The 26,460-nt window shown below is 39.7% G+C and overlaps 1 protein-coding gene across 1 annotated transcript in view; it reads left to right on the top strand.

The window, feature by feature from the left end:
- The window catches only part of LOC135207226 (DNA (cytosine-5)-methyltransferase PliMCI-like), a 164,475-nt gene extending 144,694 nt beyond the window's left edge, over positions 1-19,781 (top strand). The window contains exons 22-24 of the mRNA XM_064238858.1: positions 2,992-3,232; positions 3,659-3,775; positions 18,887-19,781. Coding sequence (XP_064094928.1) covers positions 2,992-3,232; positions 3,659-3,775; positions 18,887-18,994 — 466 coding nt within the window. The 3' untranslated portion in view covers positions 18,995-19,781. The remainder of the gene's footprint in view (positions 1-2,991; positions 3,233-3,658; positions 3,776-18,886) is intronic.
- Positions 19,782-26,460: the final 6,679 nt, after the last annotated feature.

Here is a 26,460-nt window from a genome sequence, read left to right as displayed (position 1 = left end):
GAGAGCAGGATCTTACGGCGGTGACTAGCATCAGGAACCGATGGGAGAGCGGGAGGATGGTGGCGAGTCTACTCAGTTGGTGGCGCTTGAGTGTTAAAATTGTTCTCGGCGGTCCGGGGGAATCTCAGGACTTTACAGTAACACCCTTTCATAACCTGAATTATTTTAGTATGTAGAGGCAAAAAACGCTTCGTGTTTGCTTTCGTAACTTGAATTTTTCATAAGTTGGGACTTTCATATGTCGAGGTTCCACTGTATAGTGATAAAGATTTTTACTTCTTGGGAAACTGATAAAGAGAAAAAAGCGTTGCTTATTTTATATTAAATTCAAAACTTATAAGAATAATTCATGAAAGTCATTAAGGTAATTCTTTATACAAGAAATATACTTTTAGAATTTTATAATGATCAGATAAGAAAGAAATGTTGTGTTGCATTTTACCTGAAAATGGTAGCTGTATCTTCATAATCGAGACTCATTCACAAGTGAAAGTTTGGAAACAAATGGAATGTTATTACATAAAAAGGATTAATTATCTCAAAATAAACATATGTATTTGTATAGTATATATTGAAATTAGTATATTCTGTCACTATACAGTGGTACCTCGACATACGAAAGGGTCAACTTACGAAAAACTTGAGATACGAAAGCAAATACGAAAAATTTTTCAGCTCTACATATGAAAATTGCTCAAGTTACGAAAGGTTGTTGCTGTAAAGTCCCGAGATTCGCCTGGACCACCGAGAACAATTTTAAAACTCACGTGCCGCCAACTGAGTAAACTCGTCACCATCCTCCCGCTCTCCCATTGGTTCCTGATGCTAGTCACCCCATAAGGTCCTGCTCTCCTATTGGTCAGCATTTACCCCTTGTGCTTTAAGTATTCTATTGGTAAAAGGATGCTGTAAATTGAAAAACTTATTCAAGCAATACATTTAATAAAAAGAACATTAGGTAAAGATAGAATAAAGAATAGAAATGAATGGTTATTATACTGTTTGGTAGTTTCATTAGTTGAGGAGAGATACTAATGAAAATTTATGGCTTACTGTGTGCTAGGAAAAATGATTGCTTGGCGTTCGTTCGATACTCGTAAAACGGGTAAGAGCTGAACGTAAACAATCGATTGGAAGGTTTTTTTTTGTTTGTTTGTGTATTATAGTTAATGATTAATTAATAATTATTTGAAATGAGTACATACTGATTATTTATACATTTTATTGGCATATTCTAAGCTTTTAGCTTCTTAGGTTTAGATGTCAGAATCATAGACTAGGCTACAGCAGCAACCGCTAACATAGGCTAGGCTTATTGCTAAGGGACATATGCTAAAGTCCTAATATATGCAGTAAAAATGGGGCTGAACATTACATGCAGTTGAATATTACTCAAGTATGCACAGTATTTTGCCTTTTTGGAGTCATATTTCTTCCGTCGGATCGGCGTCGTAACCCTAGAACATGTGTTTTAGGAATGGAAATATAATTTACTGGGGTGTTTTTGGAGGGCTTGGAACGGATTAGCCATTTTACATGTAAAATGTGGTCCAAGATACAAAAACTTCATGATACGAAGGCCGCCTCGGAATGGATTAATTTCGTATCTCGAGGTACTACTGTACAACGTTTTGTTTAAATTTCAAGTTGTTTTCCATGCAGATACTGGAGGTGCAAATAAACATCCAGAAGGTTAAAAACAAATGTACAAATACCACTAAACACCCAACCAACGTCACAAATAACCCAGAACTTTTCTAAAACATGAATTTTGTGGCTGGTTAAAATTCCTCTGGTGTAAGCCTGGCATTTCTCCAGATGTTTATAGCTATAATACCTAGGTTGTGTTTATTTGGACATTAAAATATTAATAAATAATACCATTTGCTAATTTCTGGTAATCCAGCTATCAGCATGCCCCATACCCTTTCATGGTAACTGACTAATTTTCTTTCTTTAATATTTGCACTTCAATTCTTTGTAATTTTCATTAGTGTTATATTATCACAATGTACTATTATGTTGTAATCTTTAATAGAGTGATAAAATAACCAAATGTAATGTTGGTAATTATCCAAATAATGAATTTTGTAGCTTTTATTTAGGATTCATTTGTGTGATACCTCTCAAAGCATAGAGTAACATCATTTTCATTATTCAGTAAGCAAATCTTTATTACAAACTGGATGCTTTCTCTTTGCCAAAAATTTCATTTGGAAAACCTCAAAAAAAAAAATAAGCCTTGACATTCTGTAGAAAATGTGAATTTGTCATCTAATGAAAGTTTTAGAGCACCAATATTTTTTACAAACTGAATCTTCAGTGGCCTTCCATATGCAAATTGTATCACTTTTTTTTTTTTCTTTTTTACCTAACACTCTGGTGCACAACAAATCTGCTTCCTCCTCTTATCCTTGATCATTTGTGATAAAACCTAAAGTAAAAAAAATTATATTTTTAACTCGATATCATAAACATCATCATATTCATCACTGACACTGTCAAAGTTATCTGATAGTTCAGGTCTACTATTATCATTGTCATTTCCAAATAAAAGGCCTCTGTACAACTTCATCATTAAGAGAATTCTATCTGCATGGCATTTTGATGATTACTGAAGGTCCAGCCCTTGTCTTGAGATTATCCTGGGAGTTGAAAATCAAATTTAGCCATTTGTCATTAAAAGATAGACAAAACCACCAAAAAATGACTAGGGAAACATGTTATCTATTACGAGTACCTAACTAGAACCAAAGGAATGATGACTTGAGATCAGGCTCACATCATGGATGAGATCTTTTGATGACAGGTCAGTCCTGCACAGCGAAAGGGTTAAAGGAAATATTCAAAATAGCTTATAGTGATGAGGTTGTCACATTAGAAAGACTGTAATTCTAAAGTAATAAAGTTTTTTTTATTATTATTATTATTACCAATGATTTGATATCCTGTAATTTTGTTGTGTAGTAAGGAAAATCTTGTTACTTGCAGAAAATACACTCATCCAGACAAGAAGCAAGGCAGATCATCTACTGGAGCTGTAAGAGGTGTATGTTCTTGTGCTGCTGGCAAGGCATGTGATCCAATGGACAAACAGTTCAACACCCTCATCCCTTGGTGTCTGCCTCACACTGGCAACCGTCACAATAACTGGGCAGGCCTTTATGGGAGACTGGAGTGGAATGGATTCTTTTCTACTACTGTCACAAATCCTGAGCCAATGGGAAAGCAGGTATGTATAATAGGCCAAATAAAAATACATATTTGCTTCCCTTTTATTTATTTTTTTCTTAGAGCCAATGGTGTACTTTTTCTTTAGCAGACTTCTTATACTTTACATGTGTACAGTATTTTTATGATTATTAAATAATTTAAGCAGACTTCTGAATTAATTTGTTTAGCTCTTACAGAGCTAGCCAACTTTACATGAGTAGATAGGTGTGATTTATTAAGTAAGGATATGAATGTGGAAATTTGTCCATGATATTGTGAATAGTAAAAGCAGAGATAAATATTTGAAGCAAAGGCCATTATTGGTTAAAGCTTAATGTTTATTTGAGAAATTGGAAAGAACAAGTTTCAGTTAGCTTTGTATTACTGCATTTGAATATTTAGACCCAAATGACTAACTTTCAGATAAAATAATTTTTCTTTTTAGGGTCGTGTACTCCATCCAGAACAGAATCGTGTTGTAAGTGTTAGAGAATGTGCTCGATCACAAGGCTTTCCTGATACATATCGATTTTATGGGAGCATCTTGGAGAAGCATCGGCAGGTAAGTACGACATTTCTGCGTGTGTGAAATTGTTTTCTATTTTAAAAAGTTTAGTCAATTTTGGCAGACTTTTAAATGTTTGTGGTTTGATGAACCCTTGTATTTTAAAAGATTCTGAAGATGAAAATGCGCTTCTGCATGAAACCTGCTTATAAAGTTATATTTCTGTTTTTGCATTGGGATCAGTTGCTTTTGGGTCATTCATTCATTTTGATTTTGATAGTGTCTGAGAACTATAATGTAAAAAAATTTTTTAAAGCCATCTGTTCAAATTAAATCCTTGCATGTCTCAAGGTTATGTTTTATAATACTTTGTCAAGTATAATGCTGTGCATATTTTGTAACGTTATTTTTCTTGCTAATTATTGTAGTGGTAAAGAAGAGTGCAGAGGATGTTTGTCATAATAGTACATATTATGCAACAAATAAATTGAACGGACTTACATGTGGGCCACAAGTCACATTAAGAATTGACAAAATACACATGACTGATTACATAAATCTACCCAAGAGTTTGAGATGTGTATTTGCACCCAGAGACCGACCACACTGGAGACTGTACTCCAAACAAGGAAGAAACATTCGAAAACTTCCGCTAGTTACCAAGTTTTTGGAGAAACAGAGGGAGCAGTATTTGAATTGCTTTTTCTTTTTTGTTGGCCTATGGTTAATAGGCAGACGTGATGAGTAATGACATTCTTTAAAATGATAGATTCAGTATTAGCTCCAACGGAGACAAAGCGAGCTCTGGAAATGTTGACGCATCATTTTGAGTGGCGTGATGTTGAAGGTTGTGTCTGTGCATGAGTGGAAGCAAGGATCTGGTTTTGGGTAGATTTTATGGGTGTGATAATGAATTATGTATGACATCATGCATCTGTTCCAGTGCAATGAAATTGTGATGAATCAGTGACATCATATTAAGGGGAGTGTCTTGTGAGAAAGTTCATGCTTGTGTATGTACGAGCTGTTCCCTTACATAATGGGAGGGTAAGATAACTAGGACGGAGAAGCAGCCAAGTCGGAGAAGCGGCCTTGTTTTGAGACTGGCCATATATAGTTGTGTTTAGTTAAGTGCTAGTGCTCATAGCTGGAATGGGTAAGAATACTTTTAAGTCTGAGTGTGGCTTTGTATTTTAAGCCTTTGTTTCAGAGATGTCCTTTTTCATATGACTTTTTGATTTATGTCATTTTGGTTTATTTGCAGTTTTTTATGTGGGGTTTCTTAACTTTCTTTTTTCTAACAGACATTTCTGATAACCTGGAAAACCAGGAAGTCTGGAGTTTCCCCAAATGGAGTGGTGTTAATTGTCGACAGTTTTATGACTTTTTTTTTAGTTGCCGATTTTTTGACAGATGTTTAGTTATTGTGAAGAAAGAGGTGGACGGGTTTGGTGAAATCCCAGGGTTATTTGGGTTTCCTGTTTGAATTATAACAATGGTGCATTGTTGAGAGTTTTCCATTTGGATTGTGTTTAGAAACTTTTTTTGTTAGTTAAACATTTGCTCTTTGAGAATTTGACTTGTCCAGTCAACCATTTTGTTCTTTGAGAATTTGATTAATTTAGTTAGTCCTTTTGTTGAATAAATGTATTTTTGTAATTCACGAGTCTGATTTAGCTACCTGAGATAATTGTGATATGTGAGTTGCACAGGGATTGGTTGGTTAGTAGAGAGATAGAGAGAGAAAGGGGTTGGTTGATAGTGCCTTGCACTGGCTACATTACCAAATATATGCCCCTGGAGAAGGGGTAAGTCAATGCCCCTTTAGGACTATTAACAGTGGTGGCTGCAAATAGAAGGCTGTTATGGGTTACATTTCTGGAGACTGGTTGTGTAAATGAGTTAGGATTTCAAATACTAGGTGACAGGTGATAGGGATTAAGGAGACTTCGTTCTGGAACAGAAGTAGTGTCTAATTAGGGTCAGCATTTTTGTCTGCTACTAGGTGCCTTCAAGGGTTTGTCACTCAGCTTGTGTGTGTAATCACGATATTCTTAGATTTATTATAGTCATCCGCTCGCTAAAAAAGTTAGATGTTGTAATGAGTAGATCCAACAAACACGGCAAAATGGTAATCATGGACAAAGACATCTACCTCGACAAAATCAACCAATTCCTTAGTGACACAAACACTTACAACAAACTGACGAAAAATCCCCTCTAAAATGTCCCCACAGAATTTTTTTGGAAAGTAAGATTAATTGGCCAAGACAAAAAGAGCATTGAACTTTTAGAGAAATTTAAAGTAATTAATCCTAAACTACCCTACTTTTATGGACTCCCCAAAATTCACAAAGACAACCTTCCATTCAAACCCATCGTTTCATGTGCCGGAGCTTTCAATTACAAAATTTCTAAATGGTTAGCTGGCCTCCTTTCCCCTTCTTTAGGCACTTTTTCTCCCAGTCACATTAAACATTCGGAAGATTTTTGTCACAAATTCAGAGAAGCACATATACCACTTCACAACATAAAACTTTTAAGCCTTGACGTAGATTCCCTGTTCACAAAAGTACCAGTACAGGACGTTCTTCACTTTTTGAGAGAGAAACTATCCCCTTATTCAGATCATTTCCCATTGGCACTAGACAAAATAATAAAGTTAGTTGAATTATGTGTATCTAATAACGTATTTTCATTCAGGGAATCATTCTATAAACAAAAATTTGGGTGTAGTATGGGTAGTCCTTCAAGTCCTGTTTTAGCCAACCTGTACATGGAATACTTTGAAACTACAGTAATAAGTGCAATAAAACCCAAAAACATGCTGTGGATGAGATATTTAGATGATATTCTAACATTTTGGGATAATAAATGGAGCAATTTTAATGAATTCTTTTCAAAATTAAACGCATTAGTGTCCAGCATCAAATTTAAAGTTGAATGGGAAACAGACAACAAAATCCCTTTTCTTGATGTTTTAATAATCAGACACGACAGAATACAAATTTACCATATACAGAAAACCAACATTCTCACTTTCATACATTCACTACTTCAGCTATCATGACATTCCTATCAAGATAGGCATAGCCAGCAACCTATTCTTTAGAGTCTTACGAATTTGTTCTCCAGATTTCCTGGAAAAAGAATTTGAACTAATTCGTAAACAGCTTTCGTCTTTAAGGTATCCTGACCATATAACTGAGAAAGTAATTCACAAAGCAAACGTAATTTTCTACCGACCCCCTCAAGACAAGACCAGAGACACACCCAACAATGAAATCAAAATGACAAATTTGTAACTAATTTGTATTTCATAACTAACAAACCTGAGGTCTTAACATTAGGATTTACTAGCGCCAAGCTGGAAACCGGTAGAATTAAAATTAAACTTGTGTGATCCAGGGACTATTGGCATCTATACCAGGTCATGGGGCATGTATACCCAGAATGCCCTCGGCGTAGTGTGACCGACCCGCCAGTTAAACCTCTAACCCAGTTAGACTGCTAGAAGGGTGGTTCGAGGTGGGCCTTTAACTGTTAAGACCTCAGGTTTGTTAGTTATGAAAAATACTAATTAGTTACAAATTTGTCATTTGTTCATATACGAAACAAACCTTCGGTTTTAACATTAGGATAGACTTACTTATTGGAGGGAGGTAAGTCTCCAACGGACTGGGAGTTTGCCACCTATATCCATTTCTGAATATTAGGAGTATTCTAAGAGAATGGACTATAAACCCTTGAACCAAAGATATAAGGAAATCTATTGGTTTCCCTCACTGGGTGCTGGTATCATGCCATAGTTTATAAACTATGGGAAAATAGAGGACCCTCCATTCTCATAAACCACTCTTGTCCCTTGTATCTGGATCTACCATCACCCCTCCCTTCCTTATTACCGAGAGGGGTGTGTTGCTACTGAAAAGTATACTATACTCTAAAATAACCTCACCTGCATCTAGTCCGTTCCAGCTCATGATGGTACTCTCCTTCATACTGCCCGTAGGTAAAGGAGTAGAAAGAAAGTAGTAAAGAAAAAAAGACCAGTCATTCCATTCATTCTACTTTCATACCTTCATCTTAGACTAGACACAAACTGACCCGCCAGGGGTACTGGATGAGCTATACCACTTGCTGGGCTACCACCACTGGACCCAAGGAAAAGGTATCCAAGGATCTTGGGCAACATCTTTTAAATAAAAGGAAGTAAAAGTCATTTGGAGTTTCCAAACACCAGCTTTCAGAATTCTCTCCACAAACATATTCTTCTTGAATGCCAAAGAAGCACTCAAGCCTCTAATGTCATGAGCCCTAGCCCTCTCCTGGCTATCTGACCCCGTCTTCTTCTGTCATGCAGGCATTCCTGATCGCTTCTCTTAGCCAAAACGATATTGTATTCCTGGACACTTCCTTTTTGTTTCGTCCTGTACTTACGAACAACCTCCTGCACCCCGGCCTGAGGTGCCTTGTCCTCCTTAAGTACTCTCTTGTTACCCTGATGGGACACAGAAGCATCTCATCTTTGTCATGATCTACAAAATCTGCTAGAGAAGGTATGGAAAAAGTCAAATCTGCCATCCACTATTGATGGGTTTTGAGTTTTGGCCATGAATTCTGGCACAAACTCGAATGCCATTGACTTCCAACCTCTCGAGTGCTTTACAATAGATGACAGGCCATGTAGTTCCCCCACCCTTTTGGTTGAAGCTAGGGCCAATAAAAGACTTGTCTTCAGGGTCAGGCTCCTATTTTTAGACTGCCTTAGTGGTTCGTAGGGGGGTTTTGTCAGGCTACTCGGTGCCATGGTCAAATCCCAATCTGGGGCTTTCAGTTCCTTTGGTGAACATGACTGCTCAAAGCTCTTCATCAACATGGCCAACTCCCATGAAGATGAAATGTCCACGCCTTTCATGTGTAAGACCGAGGCTAGAGCAGCCCTGTACCCCTTCACCGCAGACACAGACTTATGCCTTTCTGTCCTGAGATATATCAGAAAGTCTGCTAATTGCTGAAAAGTATGCTGACCATTTTCCTTGGTATACTGCTGCCGATGACTTTCTGATATTTCCTGCCATCTGCGCTGCTGCTTTTTGCGAAAACCCTCTCGCTTGCAAGAGATACTCGACAGTCTCCACCTGTGAAGTGATAGGGACTTCACCGACCGGTGGTACCTCTCCACGTGCGGCTGACATAACAGGTTGTTCCATCGGGGTAACTCTCTCGGCACATCTATCAGGAGTTCCAAGAGGTCTGGAAACCATTCTGCCTTTGGCCATAACGGAGCTACCAGAGTCATTCTGAGGTTCTGAGACCACATTACCCTGTTCAGAACCTGACGGATTAGACAAAATGGAGGAAATGCGTAGACGTCCAGATTGTCCCATGGGTGTTGTAGCGCATCTTCTGCTACTGCCTCTACGTCCGGGACTACCGAACAATACACTCCCAACTTTTTGTTGTACCTAGTTGCGAATAGGTCTATGATCGGCCTTTCCCACAACCTGAGCATTCTGTCCACTACATGTTGGTGCAAGGACCACTCCATTCCCAGGATCTGATCCCTGCAGCTCAACTTGTCGGCCACTGTGTTTCTTTTTCCCGGAATATGTCTGGCCCTGATGTCTACTACGTTCTCTACAGCCCACTGATGAAGTTGAACCGTCATCACATGTAACTGTCGAGACACTAGACCTTGTTTGTTTATGTAAGCTACTACTGTGGTGTTGTCTGACATCAAATCCACTGAATGCCCCTGCACCCTCTTCTGTAATTCCTGTAGTGCTAGAAATGCTGCTTTTAGCTCCAGCACGTTTATATGGAGTTTTCTGTCCTCGCTGCTCCATTTTGCTGAAACCATCAGCTCCTTCATATCCGCTCCCCAACCTTCTAGTGACGCATCTGAGAACAGCTTGAGATCCGGGGAGGGTTGCTGAAGGGGAACACCCACTGTCAGATTGCTGTCTTTCACCCATCACAGAAAGTCTTTCCTCACTTCTGCCGACAAGGGAATCTGCTTGTACGGATGATCTACTATTGGTGACCAGAACTCCATCCTCCATTGTAGAGATTGAAGGTGTAACCTCCCTTGTGGTAATAGCTTCTCCAAGGAAGTTAGAACTCCCAGTACTACCTGCCACTGTTTTGCTGGCTGTGTTTGTTTTTCCAGAAAAGCATTCACCACTTGTTTGCATTTCTCTATTCTCTGGTCTGTCGGGAATACTTTGGCTTTTATTGTCTATAACCATTCCCAGATACACCAGCTGTTGACTTGGATCCAACTGCAACTTCTCCCTTATTTATCACAATGCTTAAGCTGTGACAAAACCGTAGAAGGGTCGCCCTGTCCCTGAGTAATTTCTCTCTGGACTTTGCTATCACCAGCCAATCGTCTAGATACCTTATTAGCCTGATCCCTGAGCATGCGCCTATGTCGACACGAGAGTGAACACTCTTGTAAAAACTTGAGGAGATGTTGTCAATCTGAAGCACAGAACTTTGAACTCGAAAACTTTCTCTGCAAGACTGAAGTGGAGAAATTTCCTGGAAGACTGATGGACTGGGATCTGAAAGTATGCGTCTTTCAAGTCGATTGTCAGCATAAAGTCCTTGATCCTGACTGCTTGTAGAACCGTCTTTGGAGTTTCCATTTTGAATCTGGTTTTTCTTATAAACAGATTCAAAGTTGACAGGTCTATTACTGTCCTCCAGTCCCCACTGGCTTTGGGTACGAAGAAAATTCTGCTGTAAAACCCCTTTGACGGAATTGATACTAGTTCCACAGCCCCTTTTTTCATCATCATCTTCACTTCCTCTTGCAGAGTAAAGGCCTTCTGAGGTTCTTGAGCATAAGCGAGGTGAGGCAATGGCTGTTCTGTCAGGGGTGGGGATACTTCAAACGGAATCAAATACCCGACAGAGAACCTCCACCACCCACTGCTCTGCTCCCAGTTCCTGCCACACCTTCCAGTGATTTGCCAGGCAACCCCCCACTGGTGTGGCTGAGTGATGAGATGCACCTATCCTATCGTCTTGAGCCCCTTACTCTTCCCCTAATCCCCCTTCCTCTGTTATTTCTATTGTGAAAGGGCTGATGAGTTAACTTCTTTGGGGAAGAGGGTCTTGTTGCTCTATTAGGGATGTTATGCTTCACTGGCTTCTTCCGAGGTATTTGCTGCTGCCTTACCTCCATAGGATTAGCCTGACTGCTAGATGTTTTCCTAACTGCCTGCTGTACCAATCTATCGTTAGTGTCCATCCTTCTTCTATCTATAGCCTCTTCTAGTATGGCCTCTAGCAACAGCAATTGCGACTCTGAAGATATTCCCATTCCTCATTGCTAGCAGGGAATCCAGATCAACAGTGTGACTTAGTCTAGCCAAAGCTGCATCCCTCCTCATTAACAGGATATTTGCCCAAACATTGTGGCTGGATCACAAGCTTAAGAGCAAGCAGCAAATCTCCCCCACATAAACTTAATCTGTCTGGCTACCAAACCCACCCTCAATCACACTTAACTCTTTACACTACAAAATACAGCAGGACAATTGACCCATACCTACATACAGAACAAAAAAACACAAACAGGTACTCACCTCTGGCTTCTGATACTCAGGGCTAGGCTGTGCTGTCCGCTGGATATAGGCTATAGGCTAGCCGACACACAACCACCGCCGAAAACCGAACACAAACCAACTACCCGAGACCCACAACCCCACAACAACTCAATAACCAGACAAATCACTGCAGACAAACACCAACAGCCCAAAAGAACACGACAACCACACGACCTCCCCCAGCACAACAACCCGCCAAGACCAACATTTCCCCAACCACCACTCACAGACACCGAAAATGCACCACCAACCTCTTCAACCTCACCACAACCGGACAGACACACGCACAACTTCACAACTCCAAAATCTATCAAATAACACCAAAACAACTAACCACCAAAGGATAACTGCTGCCAAACCCAACTCTGGCTTCACCAGACGCCTCACTGCTTACGTAACAGACTTCCACTGACATACTACAGAGCGCCACAACAGACATGCTTCCGACCGCCATTTAACCACTCCCATTTATTCTCTCTCTCTCTCTCTCTCTCTCTCTCTCTCTCTCTCTCTCTCTCTCTCTCTCTCTCTCTCTCTCTCTCTCTCTCTCACAACTTTTGGAGACGTTGTCAAATATAAACTACTATCATTACTCCTCCATAACATTGGCACTTAGATTTGTCAAGTACGCAATTGCTTTGGCACCTGATTGTAGTAATCTAATGAACATTGATTCATCCACTGCCTTCCTCGTCACTTCTGAGGATGCAATCTTTGCAACTGCTGTCGACCAAAGATCCAGCCAAGAAGCAGTCTGAAAGACAGAAGAAGCTGTTGCTTCTAACGTAGCAGCCTCTTGGCAAGTCATCCAAGGGCATTCCATTTTCACTTGATCTAAGGTTAATCCAGGCCTTAACCTTACCACATTTGGGTTAATTTGTCTAGACAGTAAAGGAACCGTCAGTGTTGTATAATATTTTCTATGTTTCATCATTGGAGGAGGAATAAACTTAAATGATCTATTTGATCTTAAGGAATTATCCCTTCCCGCAATCCGTGCATTTACATGTTGTAAAACGGACTCCTCATGATTTGAACAAGGCAATTCATATGACACCTTGGTATCCTTTTTCGCACCAAACGCCATGTCACTCCCCAGAGTAAGCATACTGGCAGGTGTTTCCGTTCTCTCCGAAAGGTTTTTGAATTGACGAATCAAATCAATTACCTCGGCATACGAAGCCAGAAACTCTTGGGTCTCTCCTTCCTCCGGTTCTAGCGTACTGTGCTCAGCCACAGGAGACGCTATCTCACTCATATCACCTGACAAACATCCGGGTGCTTCGTGGCCATCTGCCCCTATGGCCGCGGCTTCTTTGATCTCTGCTGACCGCCGACGGCTCGATCCCAAACAGTCAGCAGGAGAACAAGACCGCCTCACTCCTTCTCAGAGTGCTCGTGGATCTAGAGCGAGAATCTTGCCTATACCTCCAAGATGAAGGCTCTTTCAAAACCGAGCTCACTTCCTCTCCATGATGCTTAACCCTTTAATGCCGATTTGACGTATTAACGTCGATATAAATTGTCTGTTGGGTGCTGATTGGACGTATGGTACGTCGATATAAATTGTCTGTTGGGTGCTGATTGGACATATGGTACGTCGATATAAAAAAGTTTTGTTAAAAATTTGCGGAAAAATAGTTATAGGCCTACTAGGTGAAATTTGAATCACGCGCCTTGGGGGATGCTGGGAGCTCACGGATCAAGGCATTCTTTTGTTTACAATCGTTACCCAGGCGCGCGAATTTCTTTCTTCTTGCACTAAAAAGCATCAGCGACACATCTCAGAAATTATTTTGTCACTTTGACATAATTTTTGCACCATTTTATATTAGCTGTTACATGGAGTGTTATATATGAAAATGTGCGCAATTTCATGTAGAATACAACAAAAAACAACTCATGGTTGTAGCTTTTATCAGTTTTGAAATATTTTCATATAAATAATGATAAGTGCCAAAATTTCAACCTTCGGTCAACTTTGACTACCGAAATGGCCGAAAAACGCAATTGTAAGCTAAAACTCTTATATTCTAGTAATATTCAATCATTTACCTTCATTTTGCAACAAATTGGAAGTCTCCTGCACAATATTTTGATATATGGTGAATTTATGAAAAAAAACTTTCCTTACATCTGCGCGGTAACGCTTCCGAAAAAATCATAAATTTTTTCGTCTGATTGTCGTAGTGTTTGCACCATTCTAAATTAGCTGTTACATAAAGTTTTATATGTGGAAATGTGCACAATTTCACGTAGAATACATCTAAAAACAACCCATGGTTGTAGCTTTTATCAGTTTTGAAATATTTTCATATAAATAACGATAAGTGCCAAAATATCAATCTTTGGTCAACTTTGACTTGACCGAAATGGTAAAAAAACGCAATTGTAAGCTAAAAATCTTACATTCTAGTAATATTCAATCATTTACCTTTATTTTGCAACAAATTGGAAGTCTCTAGCACAATATTTTGATTTATGGTGAATTTATGGGGGGGGAAAATTTTTTTCCTTACGTCCGCGCAGTGACTTCCGAAAAAAATCAAAAATTTTTCCGTCCAATTGTCGTAATGTTTGCACCATTTTAAATTAGCCGTTACATTAAGTTTTATATATGAAAATGTGCTCAATTTTGTGTAGAATACAACAAATTACAACCTATGGTTGTAGCTTTTATCAGTTTTGAAATATTTTCATTTAAATAACGATAAATAGAAAAAATTCGTCCTTCGGTCAACTTTAACTCGACTGAAATGGTTGAAAACTGCAATTGTAAGCTACAACACTTACAGTTTAGTAATATTCAATCAATTACCTTCATTTTGCAACAATATTTTGATTTATGGTGAATTTTTGAAAACAGGTTTTTTTTTTTTTTATACATCCGTGCGTTACAAATTCATGCATCATTTTGTGATAATATTTTCTCTGTGTTGCTTTGATTGTTTTACAATGTGTTATATACCAAAATGATTGCAATTTAGTGTACAATACAAAAAAAATGTAACTCTTTAGCTTTAAACGTTTTGCTCACAGCTCTATTTGTATACAATTATATACAAACCATCATATCTGATGGTTGCATGCCAAACTTCAGGCAATGACAAAAAAAGGAGCCAAAAATGAACTCTTAATCTTGAAAACTAAGTGTGCTGTGATTTTTTGAAAGAAAAATTTTTTCCACTTCGGCGCTCACTCGCGAATGCCGCCGGCATACGGGAGACGATTTTTAAAATACCGCTTCGGCGTTTAAGGGTTAATATAGTCTCCAACAACTGTCCTGGCCCGAAGATGAAGAGGAATTCACTCTTCTCCTCTTGGCCCGAGAACAGTCGTGAAATCCAGTATCCTCTGACGCTTGACTGGTACACACCATGACGTCATCGAACTTAGCGATGATGCCGAGCTAGAGGAAGAAGACGAAGAATCACGCCTTTTCTTTTTGTCTTTCTTATTAATTTTCTTCTCTAGATCCTGTAATTTCTTCTTTACAGTGTGTACTACAGAGTCAGAAAGCGTATTTGAGTCTGGAGGCAGCAAAGAAGACTGAGAAGCAGTAGGCTGTGACATCATCGCGTCTGCCATGTCGATGTGTGACGTCACCAATCTTGTAGGGAGAGACTGGGCTGCTGCTGCTGGCATCCCTGCGTTTGCAGCAAAACTACCCCCAATGTTCTGCATCGCCGTAACCAAATGAAGTTGTTGGCGTAGCCACAACATTATTTCCCATAAAGTGCAAGCCCGGGGGATGAGGAATATTCAGCGCTGCCGAATTCTGCTGGAACCGTGACGCCATATAATGCGACAGCAAACCTTCCAAGGTTGGTACGCCTGGAAGGCCTAGCGCCGCCCACATACCTTCCATCCTGTTCGAGTCGGGAGCAGGCACCTGGAACAAAGATGGCGATGCCGCCGCCGCGCCCCCCCCCCCTGCTGGGAACAACGGAGTGTAAATATTATGCATCAAATTACCCAAAACCCCTCCTGGCATTTCTGAAAACGAACCACTAGGAGAAACCAAAGGGGTATGGGACAAATCAAAGGCAGGTGGCAAAACATACGGAGCAGTCTGGTGTATTGCCGATACAAAAGAAGCCGGCAACGCTTGGTAATCCAAAGATGGCGTCAACTCCTTTCTTTTGTACTGGCCTTTCTCATAAAACTTCCTCCACTGTTCCAGCAACCAACCACGACAAACAGAACAAGGATCACGGAAAGCCACTGACTACAGGGCATTTCCTTAGTCTTGTTTTCGAAACCGAAGAATATCCCGACCGCGATACAAAACACTCCATCTCACCGCTTACTCACTCTTACAGCTCACACCCACACTGAGCACAATCAGATGAAGAGAATTAATAAGAAAAATGAAAGTGAAATGGATAAAACGGGCAAACTAAAACCGGCTTTAAACAGATAGACAGAGAACACGTCCTATCTTAAAGGCGGTAGAAAGATAACTGGCGGGTCGGTCACACGTCGCCGAGGGCATTCTGGGTATACATGCCCCATGACCTGGTATAGATGCCAATAGTCCCTGGATCGCACAAGTTTAATTTTAATTCTACCAGTTTCCAGCTAGGTGCTAGTAAATCATAATATTAAGACCGAAGGTTTGTTTCGTATATGAATAAATTAAAATTCCACACCTGGACAGGATTAAGACTGTAACCCAGACCCTCCTGAAATCTAACCCTTTTGCATTTACTTACCCAAATACCTTAGCCAAATCCCTGATTAACATCCAACAAAAGACATCCCCCAAGGACACAGGCGTCTACGAAATCCCATGCCTGGACTGTGACCAATCTTACATTGGATTTACAGGAAAATCACTTCCTAAGAGATTAATACAGCACAAACGGTCAGTTAGGTATGGACAACAGAACTCTGCTATTTTCAACCGTATAAATGAACATAACCATAGTATAAACTGGAATTTGTCACATATAATTTATAGCAGCAACTGCTGGTACAAGAGTCAAATGACAGAATTGGCCCTGATCAAAGAGAGGCAGGTAATGAATATCTCAAAGGGAGCATGGGACTCAGATATCATCGACCAGGTTTTCATTCAACCGATGCTTAGGTAGTTAAGGAAGATTATCAGTGGGAGTGACCTAAATGGCTTACCTGTGGATGGACCTCTTGGTATAAATACCACCTTTACTGTAACTTTTCTCATTCATCTACCTGAAGAGGGAGACAGCAGTCTCTGAAATATAGTATTTCTCTCTCTGTATTTTGGTGTTTTTATGGGCTCCTTTTATTAGAAGGAATTATATATGTATATACGTATATTATTATAAATAAAAATAAATGCTTAGCAACTCATCTATGGTGAAGTGAACTGCTTATTAGTGAAGCACAAGCAGTCTCGGACTCTCGAGTCTTGATTAGTGCCCTGTGGGCCTTGGTAGCGCACTGTCAACTGAGTCATCTGTATTTGACATTTCTTGTGCGTCGTCTGCTGCTGTTGCTGCTTATCAGGCCATTATTTATATACTTAGCGTGTTGTACACACTTCAAGTGTTGTGCAATGCCTAGGAAGAAAGGTTATATGAAAATGAATGCTAAAAATGCTGAGAAAGCAAGAGAAACCAAGCAAAGAAAATCAGAAGATAGACAGAGCAGCAGCCATTTTATTACCAGCTGATCCTCCCATACCATCCACCAGTCATGCAGCCAGGTCCGTGCCCTATCAATACCGTCTACCTGTGCTATGCATAGACGATGGATGAACCAATCCAGAAAAAACAAGAAAGAAGTTGGAGATGGATAAAAGTGCCCATTTATAAAATTTTCAGTTATATGTGTTTTTTGTAACCCAAGTCAATTTTTGAAATGCAGTCCCTTAAGTCTTACAAAAAGAGCTCTAGCTATACAATGATATATACAGACAGTCCCCGGGTTACGGCGGGTGTTCCGTTCTTGAGATGCGTCGTAAGCCGGAACATCGTCAAAAATCCTAAGAAAACCTTACTTTTAATGCTTTGTGTGCATTAAAAACTATGTAAACTGTATTTTTCATCTAAAAAACCTTCAAATGTTGATTATTTTGTCTTTTTGGTACCAAAGTCATATTTCTTCTGCCAGATCAGCGTTGTAGGCGACGTAACCCTGGAACATGCGTCATAACCCCGGAACATCGTAAGCCGAACCCGTCGTAACCCGGGGACTGCCTCATAACTTTATTCCTAAGCCTTTGGAAATGTATGCAAACCGTAGAAGAAACACACCTACAAGAAGTCAAATTTTTACTTAGTAGGTCTAGTAAGCGAAAATTACGTATAGCAAAATATTTTTTTAGACGGCTGTAGCTTTCACATTTTTTACGCTGGTCTTGTTTTGGTAAAAGATTGGATTTTATCACGTCATCAAAAGCGTAAAAAGACGCCAGAAAATGCCATAATTCATCGGGTAAATATAGCGGAACACGAAAAATTTGATGTTATATCTCACAAAAGAGCTCTAGCATTAAAACTATTACACTTCCAGTTTTCATATATTTTTCATTGTATTCTACAACTCTTTAGCTATAGTACAGTGATGTATATAACTTTAGAAACGTATGGAAACTGGCAAAGAAACACCTAGAAGTCATATTTTTACTTAGTAGGCATAACAAAAGATTTTTTAGACAGCTGAAGCTTCCACATTATTTACACTATATTGGTCATTCTGTCACAAAGTGCTCGTAATTTACGAGGGCTAAGATTCTTTATCCCTGAGTATTTATCTAATAAACTTTTAAACAAGTTGGTGTCTTTTGTGCTTTTTTCTTTTGGGTGAGAGGGGGGCAACATTGCATGAAGTAGTGGGTGAGAGAGAGTTCAAACTTTGGAACTTTTTCCACGACTCCTTACTACATTTTGAAATCAATGAGATAAAGAACAATTTTTCATTAACAAATTCTGAAAAAGGGAGGCTTATGTGGTCCAGGAGGTTGTGTCTAGAGGGAGGGTAAGTTTTTTTTTTTTTTTTTGTATGGGATTGAGGAGGTGAATCCTTCCCTTCTTTCTTTCTCCCTTGTTTTCTCCTCTATTTGGCCTTGAAAACAAAAGTTCAGTGCCTTGTCATGGGAAAATTAGCTGATAGCTGCTGTAGGTCACAAGTGTGAGAGATGATATACGCTCATAGGGTTTTTTGGAACGATTTTTGTTTTACTTTTACATGAAGGGGAAATAAATATGGTACACTCCTTTTCTTTTAGTTTTTGTGCGAGCTTTCCTTGTGCTTTGGAGAATGACTTACATTATTTTAGAGATTTATGGTTATCTTATGATTTCGAGATCATGTTTCGACCACACCCTGATGTTCCCTTGACGGTAGGTGTTGAGCAAGACAGAGTTGTTGTAGCTCCAAAAGTAGCCCCACAAAAGTAAATTTCTTATAAAAAGTTACACAAAATATTAAGAGGCACTGATATTTAAAACATGCCATTTGTGAAGTTTCTGTGGTTGAGAACAAATGGAAGTGTAAAAAGGTTTTTGATGATTGCTTTGTTCATTAGACATTAATAATAATAAACTTCTTTAAATTACAGGTTGGAAATGCAGTTCCTCCACCGATGGCAAGAGCAATAGGGTTGGAAATCCTCAAGTGCGTAAGTGCTGAGGAAAAACAGAAAGAAAAGAAAGGTGATCAGGTTTAACAGCATTGAAAGTGACTTTGTCAAACAATTTTTATATCAGTGCTGTATGCAGATTCAGGCATTAATTTGAATTAAAGGTTTGGCGCCAAATGTTACAGCATACAAAATTTACTAATACTTGTCGTATGCTCATAGTTATGGACCAGTTTGAAAATTTTAATCTTTTAGTTCTTGGTGTTAACACCAATTGGATCATTCTTTTTATCAAGTAAAACAGTTGCTTGAAATAAGGTCTTATGAACATTCTGTGATGTATGTTGTAAGAATTTTAAACATTTATTAAGGAAAATTTTAACGAAACAATAGTTTTTTCAGATACGTATTCAAAATGTCTATTTTTTTATTCTTATTATGAACAAAAGACATTTTGGTATAATAATGAAATATTTAATATCTTAATATAGTCTTGTAAACAGATGTTAATTTCATAGCTAATTGATTATGACAAGAGGTTGAATCCATAATGGCCATGCAAAAACATCCCTCTTGATTTTTAATAGTTTCATATAAGTACTGGATTTTGCAGAGTATTCTGAGCTTTGTTTATTCACAGTATAAATTGATATTGGCCATTAAAAAAAAATTTTCTAACTTGTGATAATTCCATTTTTTCAGTAACATTATTTAATGGCTCATGTACAGTATATTGTAAAGACTTTAGGAGTAATTCATATCATTCATGCTTTACAGATGTTGAAGAATTAACATCATCATTTTGACAGCATGCTTGTGAATATCTTGACATTTACTTGTTTTTATGTATAAAAATAAATCTTAAGATATTTTACTCAGTTGTATCTTCATACTAATTTATGTGGTTGGACAATTAATAATTGAAGAAAATGCTTTTAATCTACAGTTTTCTTAGCTTGTCGTCTGGACTGTGATCTGCTTCAATTTTTATATGACATGTCAGTTAAAGATTTGATATTTAAGGTGAACATGTTGAAAGTTCTGAATATGTATCAATGGATCTATTGTGGTTATAATTTTAAAATAGTCAACCAGACCATTGAACATTTCTAAATTCTACAAGGACTGAACTGATGGATTTTTTCAGTATGAGATAGATTAAATAAGTATACAAGACCAAAAGGGATAAATGAAAATAAAAGGATGAAGCAAAATACATCCTACAGGAACCCCTTGCTGTAATCAGGGTATAATAGGGGGAAGACCCCTTTATAAGAATCGAGAAGTCTGATTAGGGAAAAAATTTAACTAACTTGTTCAATATTATACTATCTGTGAAATGATCACAGTTGTCTGACCCATGGGTATTTGATGAGGAACCACAAAAACCAATTCCAGAGTGCAAGACACAGGTATAAATAGACATCCTTTGGTGATTGTCAAACTTTGCCTGAATGTTTTCTTTCTGATATTTGATATATTACTATAATTAAATACGATTTTATATAGTTCATCTGATATTTGATATATTGCTATAATTAAATATGATTTTATATAGTTCACCAAGAATAAACCCTTTAGGACAACCATAGGCATTAAGAATGTTAATTTAATGGTCTAGCATTTTCTGTGGGTCTTTTATATAAATTTTACTGTTCCATTGGCTTTTTAAACCTCATTATGACTTGATGCTGCCATACCAAACTCCTGGGATATTTTTTATCATCCAGCAATTCTTTTTTCCTATTAAGGTCAGTATTAGGTCACTATTCAACATTTCTCTTTTATGATTTATTGTAAGAAATAAAAACAAACCTGCTAAGTAAGACACTGATCGCCTGCTCTCATCACCATCGGAAACGTACAGGGATCGGAAGAAACCCGTGCTGTTGAGACTGGAATCATCCCAACTCCGAAAGAGATTCTAATACCAAGGTTGAGTTTGAACAATTAGACCTTTATGTTTGGGATTACTTTCGTGTAAAAACCGAAGATTTGGATACATGTAGGAACAACCAGAGTTGAGTAGGAACAAATAAATTAAATTTCTTATCCTACCTGTACAATTTTTAAGCACCTGTGGATGCGCATTCAAGAACAGTTGTAAGGGTCTGGGAGAAAGCAAGAAATGTCCATTATTCCACATGAACATAGCTAGGTGCCACATGCCAGACAATGATAAGTCCCACCAATGACATTCACAGAAGCAGTGTCGCCATTTGCCTGACCATGGAAGTAGAATTGCTCTCGGAAGGGCGATCTAATTTGCTAAGGGACTCTTCTTGAAAGGTAGAGTGGAGACACTGCCGGCAGATGATCTTAATCACAACCTCATGAACGTGGGAGGGGGTCCTGTTACAGATGTCCCACGAATGTCAGCCAACTGTCCACATAAGTTGTGGCAAAAAGCGTTATTTACGAGGATCCATCCACTACAAAACCATATGAACAAGGGAAAACCTCAGAAGAGCCATCTCATTCTCTAAACTTACACGTTAACATGGATGGGCACTCAGCCTCAGGTGTGCCCTGCTGTGGCAATGTTAACAAGCTAGAAGGTGAATGAATGAAGAAACATCCATGTACTAGACACTCATTCAGGCAATGTAGAAGAATTTCCAAGTCTATGTCCATAGATGGGAGGGAAGAAAACAGCAGAAACAACCAGAGAGAGATATCTAGGATGTGAAACAATTGTAGAAAGGACACTAATGCAACATCTACACGATCATACATCTTCATTTTTTGAAGAGTGAATCTTCAGCTAAGGAGGTGTGGTAAACTACAGCAACATCAAAAAGTCACAACTGTGCTGTGGCGGGATAACAAGCTTATGAGAAAGCAGCAAATCTCTCCACATAAACTCAATCTGTCTGGCTACCAAGCCCACCCTCAATCACACTTTCCTCTTAACACTACAAAATACAGCAGGACAATTGACCCATACCTACATACAGAACAAAAAAACCACAAACAGGTACTCACCTCTGGCTTCTGATACTCAGGGCTAGGCTGCGCTGTCCGCTGAATATAGGCTATAGGCTAGCCGACACACAACCACCGCCAACAACCAAACACAACCCAACCACCTGAGACCAACTAACCCACAACAACTCAATAACCCAACAAATCACTGCAGACAAACACCAACAGCCCGAAAGAACACGACAACCACCCGACTTACAGAAGCACAACAACCCGCCAAAACCAACACTGCCCCCAACCACCACTCACAGACACCGAAAATGCACCAGCAACCTCCTTAACCTCACCATAACCAAACAGACACACGCACAACAACTTCATAACCCCAAAATCTATCAAATAACACCAAAACAACTAACCACCAAAGGATAACTGCTGTCAAAACCAACTCTGACTTCACCAGATGCCTCACTGCTTACGACTCTCGTAACAGACTTCCACTGACTTACCACAGAGTGCCACAACAGACATGCTTCTGACCGCCATTTAACCACTCCCATTCATTCTTCCACCAACCCCCCTCTCTCTCTCTCACAACCTTTGGAGATGTTGTCAAATATAAACTATCATTACTCCTCCATATCACCTCCCCCATTACATTTGACAACATCTCCTTACACTCGCAACACCCAAGGATGCTCAGATGCAGGCCCCTTGGATCTTGTTTGAGGACCATCATACACTCTTTCAGTTACATCGCCATTCACTTCTTCCAAACCACTTTCTTTCAAACTCCCATTATCTCCCTCACTACCATCCTCCCAAATTCCATTCACTATTTCACCGATGTCTTCTAACTCTGGTTCCAACATCTCCCCTATTTCGGCCACCAAACAACTCAGTTCATCCATACTTCTGTCAAACTCCTGCAAAGACTTATTCATCCTATCAACCACCTCCTCACTACTCGGTTTCCTTCTCACTGAAGTCTTATTTGTCCCTGTCAACTCAAACCCACATACACTACAAGTATCATTCATTCCCCAAAAGTCATCCGTAGCACACGCTTTATCAACCGTTTGCACCCTACCACCAACCACCTTACCATGCCGTTCATGCTTTTTCCTTCCACTTCCTCTCTCTACACTATTCCGTTTTCTTCCATACTCAACCAACACCAACTGTCGATCTCCCAGACCCATTTGTTCACTGACAGTTGGCTCATACTTATTCACCCTCAACCACTCACTCATCGCATTCTCCCGAACATACTGTGGTACTTCCCTCCACTTACGGAGCTGGTTATGGTGTGCCCTAACCTCATTCATTCCCCCACCTACTTGCAATTTCCCCAAAACATAACTCAATCCACTCGGTCCCACTTCCAAAATCTCAAAAGGCCCTTCAAATTTCTCCCTTACTTTATTCACATTCATTCTTCCCATCTCAACCACCTCTTTCAACACCTTATCCCCAATCTTAAAACTCTCAAACCTTTCACTCGCTTTCTTCCACAAATCCTGATCACCTTCTGACAGACCCAACCGCGGTCTGACAATCCTTTCAAAATTCAACACATATTTACAAGGAGACATACCTAGACTCTTCTGCAGTGTGGCATTATATACCCAAACTGCACGTCCTACATACATATCCCAATCCTTGTCGCCCTTACTCATCATTTGCAAAATCTCAGTCATCGTCCTAACAGTCCTTTCAGCCAACCCATTCGCACTGGGCATATACGGAGTAGAATACACATGCACAATACCCCATTCCCTCAAATTCCCATCCCACAAACTCAGGTCCATTATCACTCAACACTTTTGCCGGCTTACACACACACACATGGGCAACATCACTTGACCCACTATTTGTGCAACAGTTTCACTTCTCTTATCTTTGATGGGAACCACATAGGCAAATTTACTCATGTGATCCACCGTCACAATCATCCCCACGTGTCCTCTCGCAGTCCTAGGCAAAGTAACACAATCAATCACAAGCATTTCAAACTGGGCTTTCATCTGCAATCGCAACACAGGTGGACTTGTATGCATACTCTGATACTTTCCTCTCTGACAGTCTTCACACATGACAGCCACATCAACACAAATCTTATTCAACCCAGGAGCATACAATCTCTCTCTCATGCATTCCCACAACTTATTTTTCCCCATATGCCCAAACCGATCATGCACAAACAAACACATACAGCTGACTCAACAGAAAACACCGGCACATACACTTCCCTGTCATACACCCCTTCCTGATGCAAAAAGTACACTATGTTTTTGCACACCACAAAACGTTTAGCAACCCTCTTATATACATCCAACTCACATGGCCAGTCTTCCACACACACTCCTCCCAAAACACATAGTCGCAACACACTTATCTTCAGGCACTTATTTTGCATTTCCTCAATCTCTTCCTCACTCAACTGATCATTCTCACTCCTAGCAATATCAATCATACCCACAAAGTTTGCTACAAATACATTACCATCTTGAATCCAAGCTACTTGTCTGCCCCCCTTTCTAAGAATTCCATTTCCTATATCTACGTCTATATCGTGGATCCTCAAAAAATCTATCCCCATTAAAAAGCAAGATGGCATATCATTTTCTCCTATAACTATAAAGTTATACATTACTTCAAGATCTCCCAACCTAACCTTTAACCGTACCTCTTCCCATACTAAAACACTTCCTTGTCCTAACCCATGTAAACTCACACTTGTAGACTGCCTTTTCACTTCCCAATCACATCTCTCAAGTTCACTCACCAAGGAAACTTGTGCCCCTGTGTCAACCAAACTACAGTACTCACTATCATTTACTACAAAAAAACGTCACCATTTTCCCTCGAGTCCCATGCATACACATTCACTACCACATCCACCTGGTTATCCACATCACAAATCTCCTCATCACATTCATCCTCAGTTAATTCCCCATTTCCACAATTCTGACTCATCCCCTTCACAATCCCTTTTTGTAACCAACCAATTACAACCACGTTCCCCGCACTGAATCATCAAAACCCCACGTTCATTACCTGTATTTACCCTTCCTCGATACTCAACCGGTCTGTCCCATCCAAAATACAACACCACTTTTATTCCAAACAACTCAGCTACTGCTGACAACAATTCATGCAACATTTCTCCTTCCCCACCTTGCTCCTCCGCATATGCCACTTCCTTTTGCACATCACTCATCAACTTCACTCGCAACTCATTCACACTACCGGGTACCTCTTCAACCAGACCCTTACCTTCCAAGTTTTTCAATGCTGAAAACAAACATTCCCACACTCTGTCATTCCCTTCAAACCTCTCTTTTACAACTAACCCCTCAGGTACCTTATTCAGATCCCAGTCACTTTTCACAACACCATTATCCTTACCATGCATCCTAGACATCGTATCAGCAATCACATTTTTACTCCCCGGCACATATTCTAAGCTAAAATCAAACTCACTCAAATCCTCAATTGTCCTCGCAATCCTAGCATTCACACTTTCCTTCTTGATCATGTAAACTAACGGCCGATGATCTGTCCTTATGACAAATTTATCCCATACAAAAACACTTTCAACGCTTTCACACAAAACCTTATTGCCGCAAGCTCCTTCTCAACCACCAAATACTTCAGCTCTGCTTTAGTAAAAGCTTTACTCACATACGCAGTCACTCTCATTTGTCCCTCCCCATTCACCTCTTGCATCTGCACCAAGCATCCTCCCATACTAAACTTACTAGCATCAGCATACAACTCAAGCTTACTGGCATCCTCACTATAGTCCGGAAAAGCCAAGGTGACGTCCCTAGCAGCCTCCTCTTTCAGTCTCTCAAATGCTCCCACCATTCGCTCATCCCACCTCAGCTTAGTACAATTTTTCTTCCCGGTCCATTCAGTCAACGGCTTCCCTATACCCTAACAAACTTTCTCCCAAACTCAATCAAACCCAAAAAACCCTTTAACTCCCGCACGGTCCGGGGACATGGAAACTCCTTTACTTTTTCCACAAACTTTTCACTCTTCCTTACACCACTCGCACTCACCTTATGACCAAGAAATTCCACTTCCCCAGCCAACCACGTACACTTCTCCAGCTTCACTTTCACTCCAACTTCTTCCAACCGTTCTAACACCTTAAGCAGTTCCACATTCTCCTCAACAGTCTCACTTGCAATCAAAACGTCATCTATAAACACAGTCACCTTCCTTCTATCAAAACCAGCCAAAACTACATTTATCGCCCTCTGGAAGGCAGCAGGCGCATTAGTCAATCCAAAACTTAACCTCAAGAGGCATCTGGTAATAGCCCCTTACCAAATCCAATTTTGTGAACACTCTCATCCCATGCATCTTATACACACAATCAGACACCACATTCATCGGGAATCACTCCTTCACAGTCACTTCATTCACCTTCCTGTAATCCACACACATCCTCAAACTCCCATCTGTCTTGTGTACTCCTCTCGATCACTCCCACTCTCAAGTTCCTCACACTGTTCCTCAATCTCTCGGGCAATAGGCGCAGAAAAGTGTCGGGGACGCTGATATATGGGGGTATCGTCATTCAAAACTATCTAGAACTCTGGAAGCTTAGATCC

This window comes from Macrobrachium nipponense, chromosome 11 (assembly GCF_015104395.2).
Source record: "Macrobrachium nipponense isolate FS-2020 chromosome 11, ASM1510439v2, whole genome shotgun sequence".
Classification (NCBI taxonomy): Eukaryota; Metazoa; Arthropoda; class Malacostraca; order Decapoda; family Palaemonidae; genus Macrobrachium; species Macrobrachium nipponense.
Note: the sequence above shows the minus strand (reverse complement) of the source record. Positions and strands in the feature narration are given on the sequence as shown.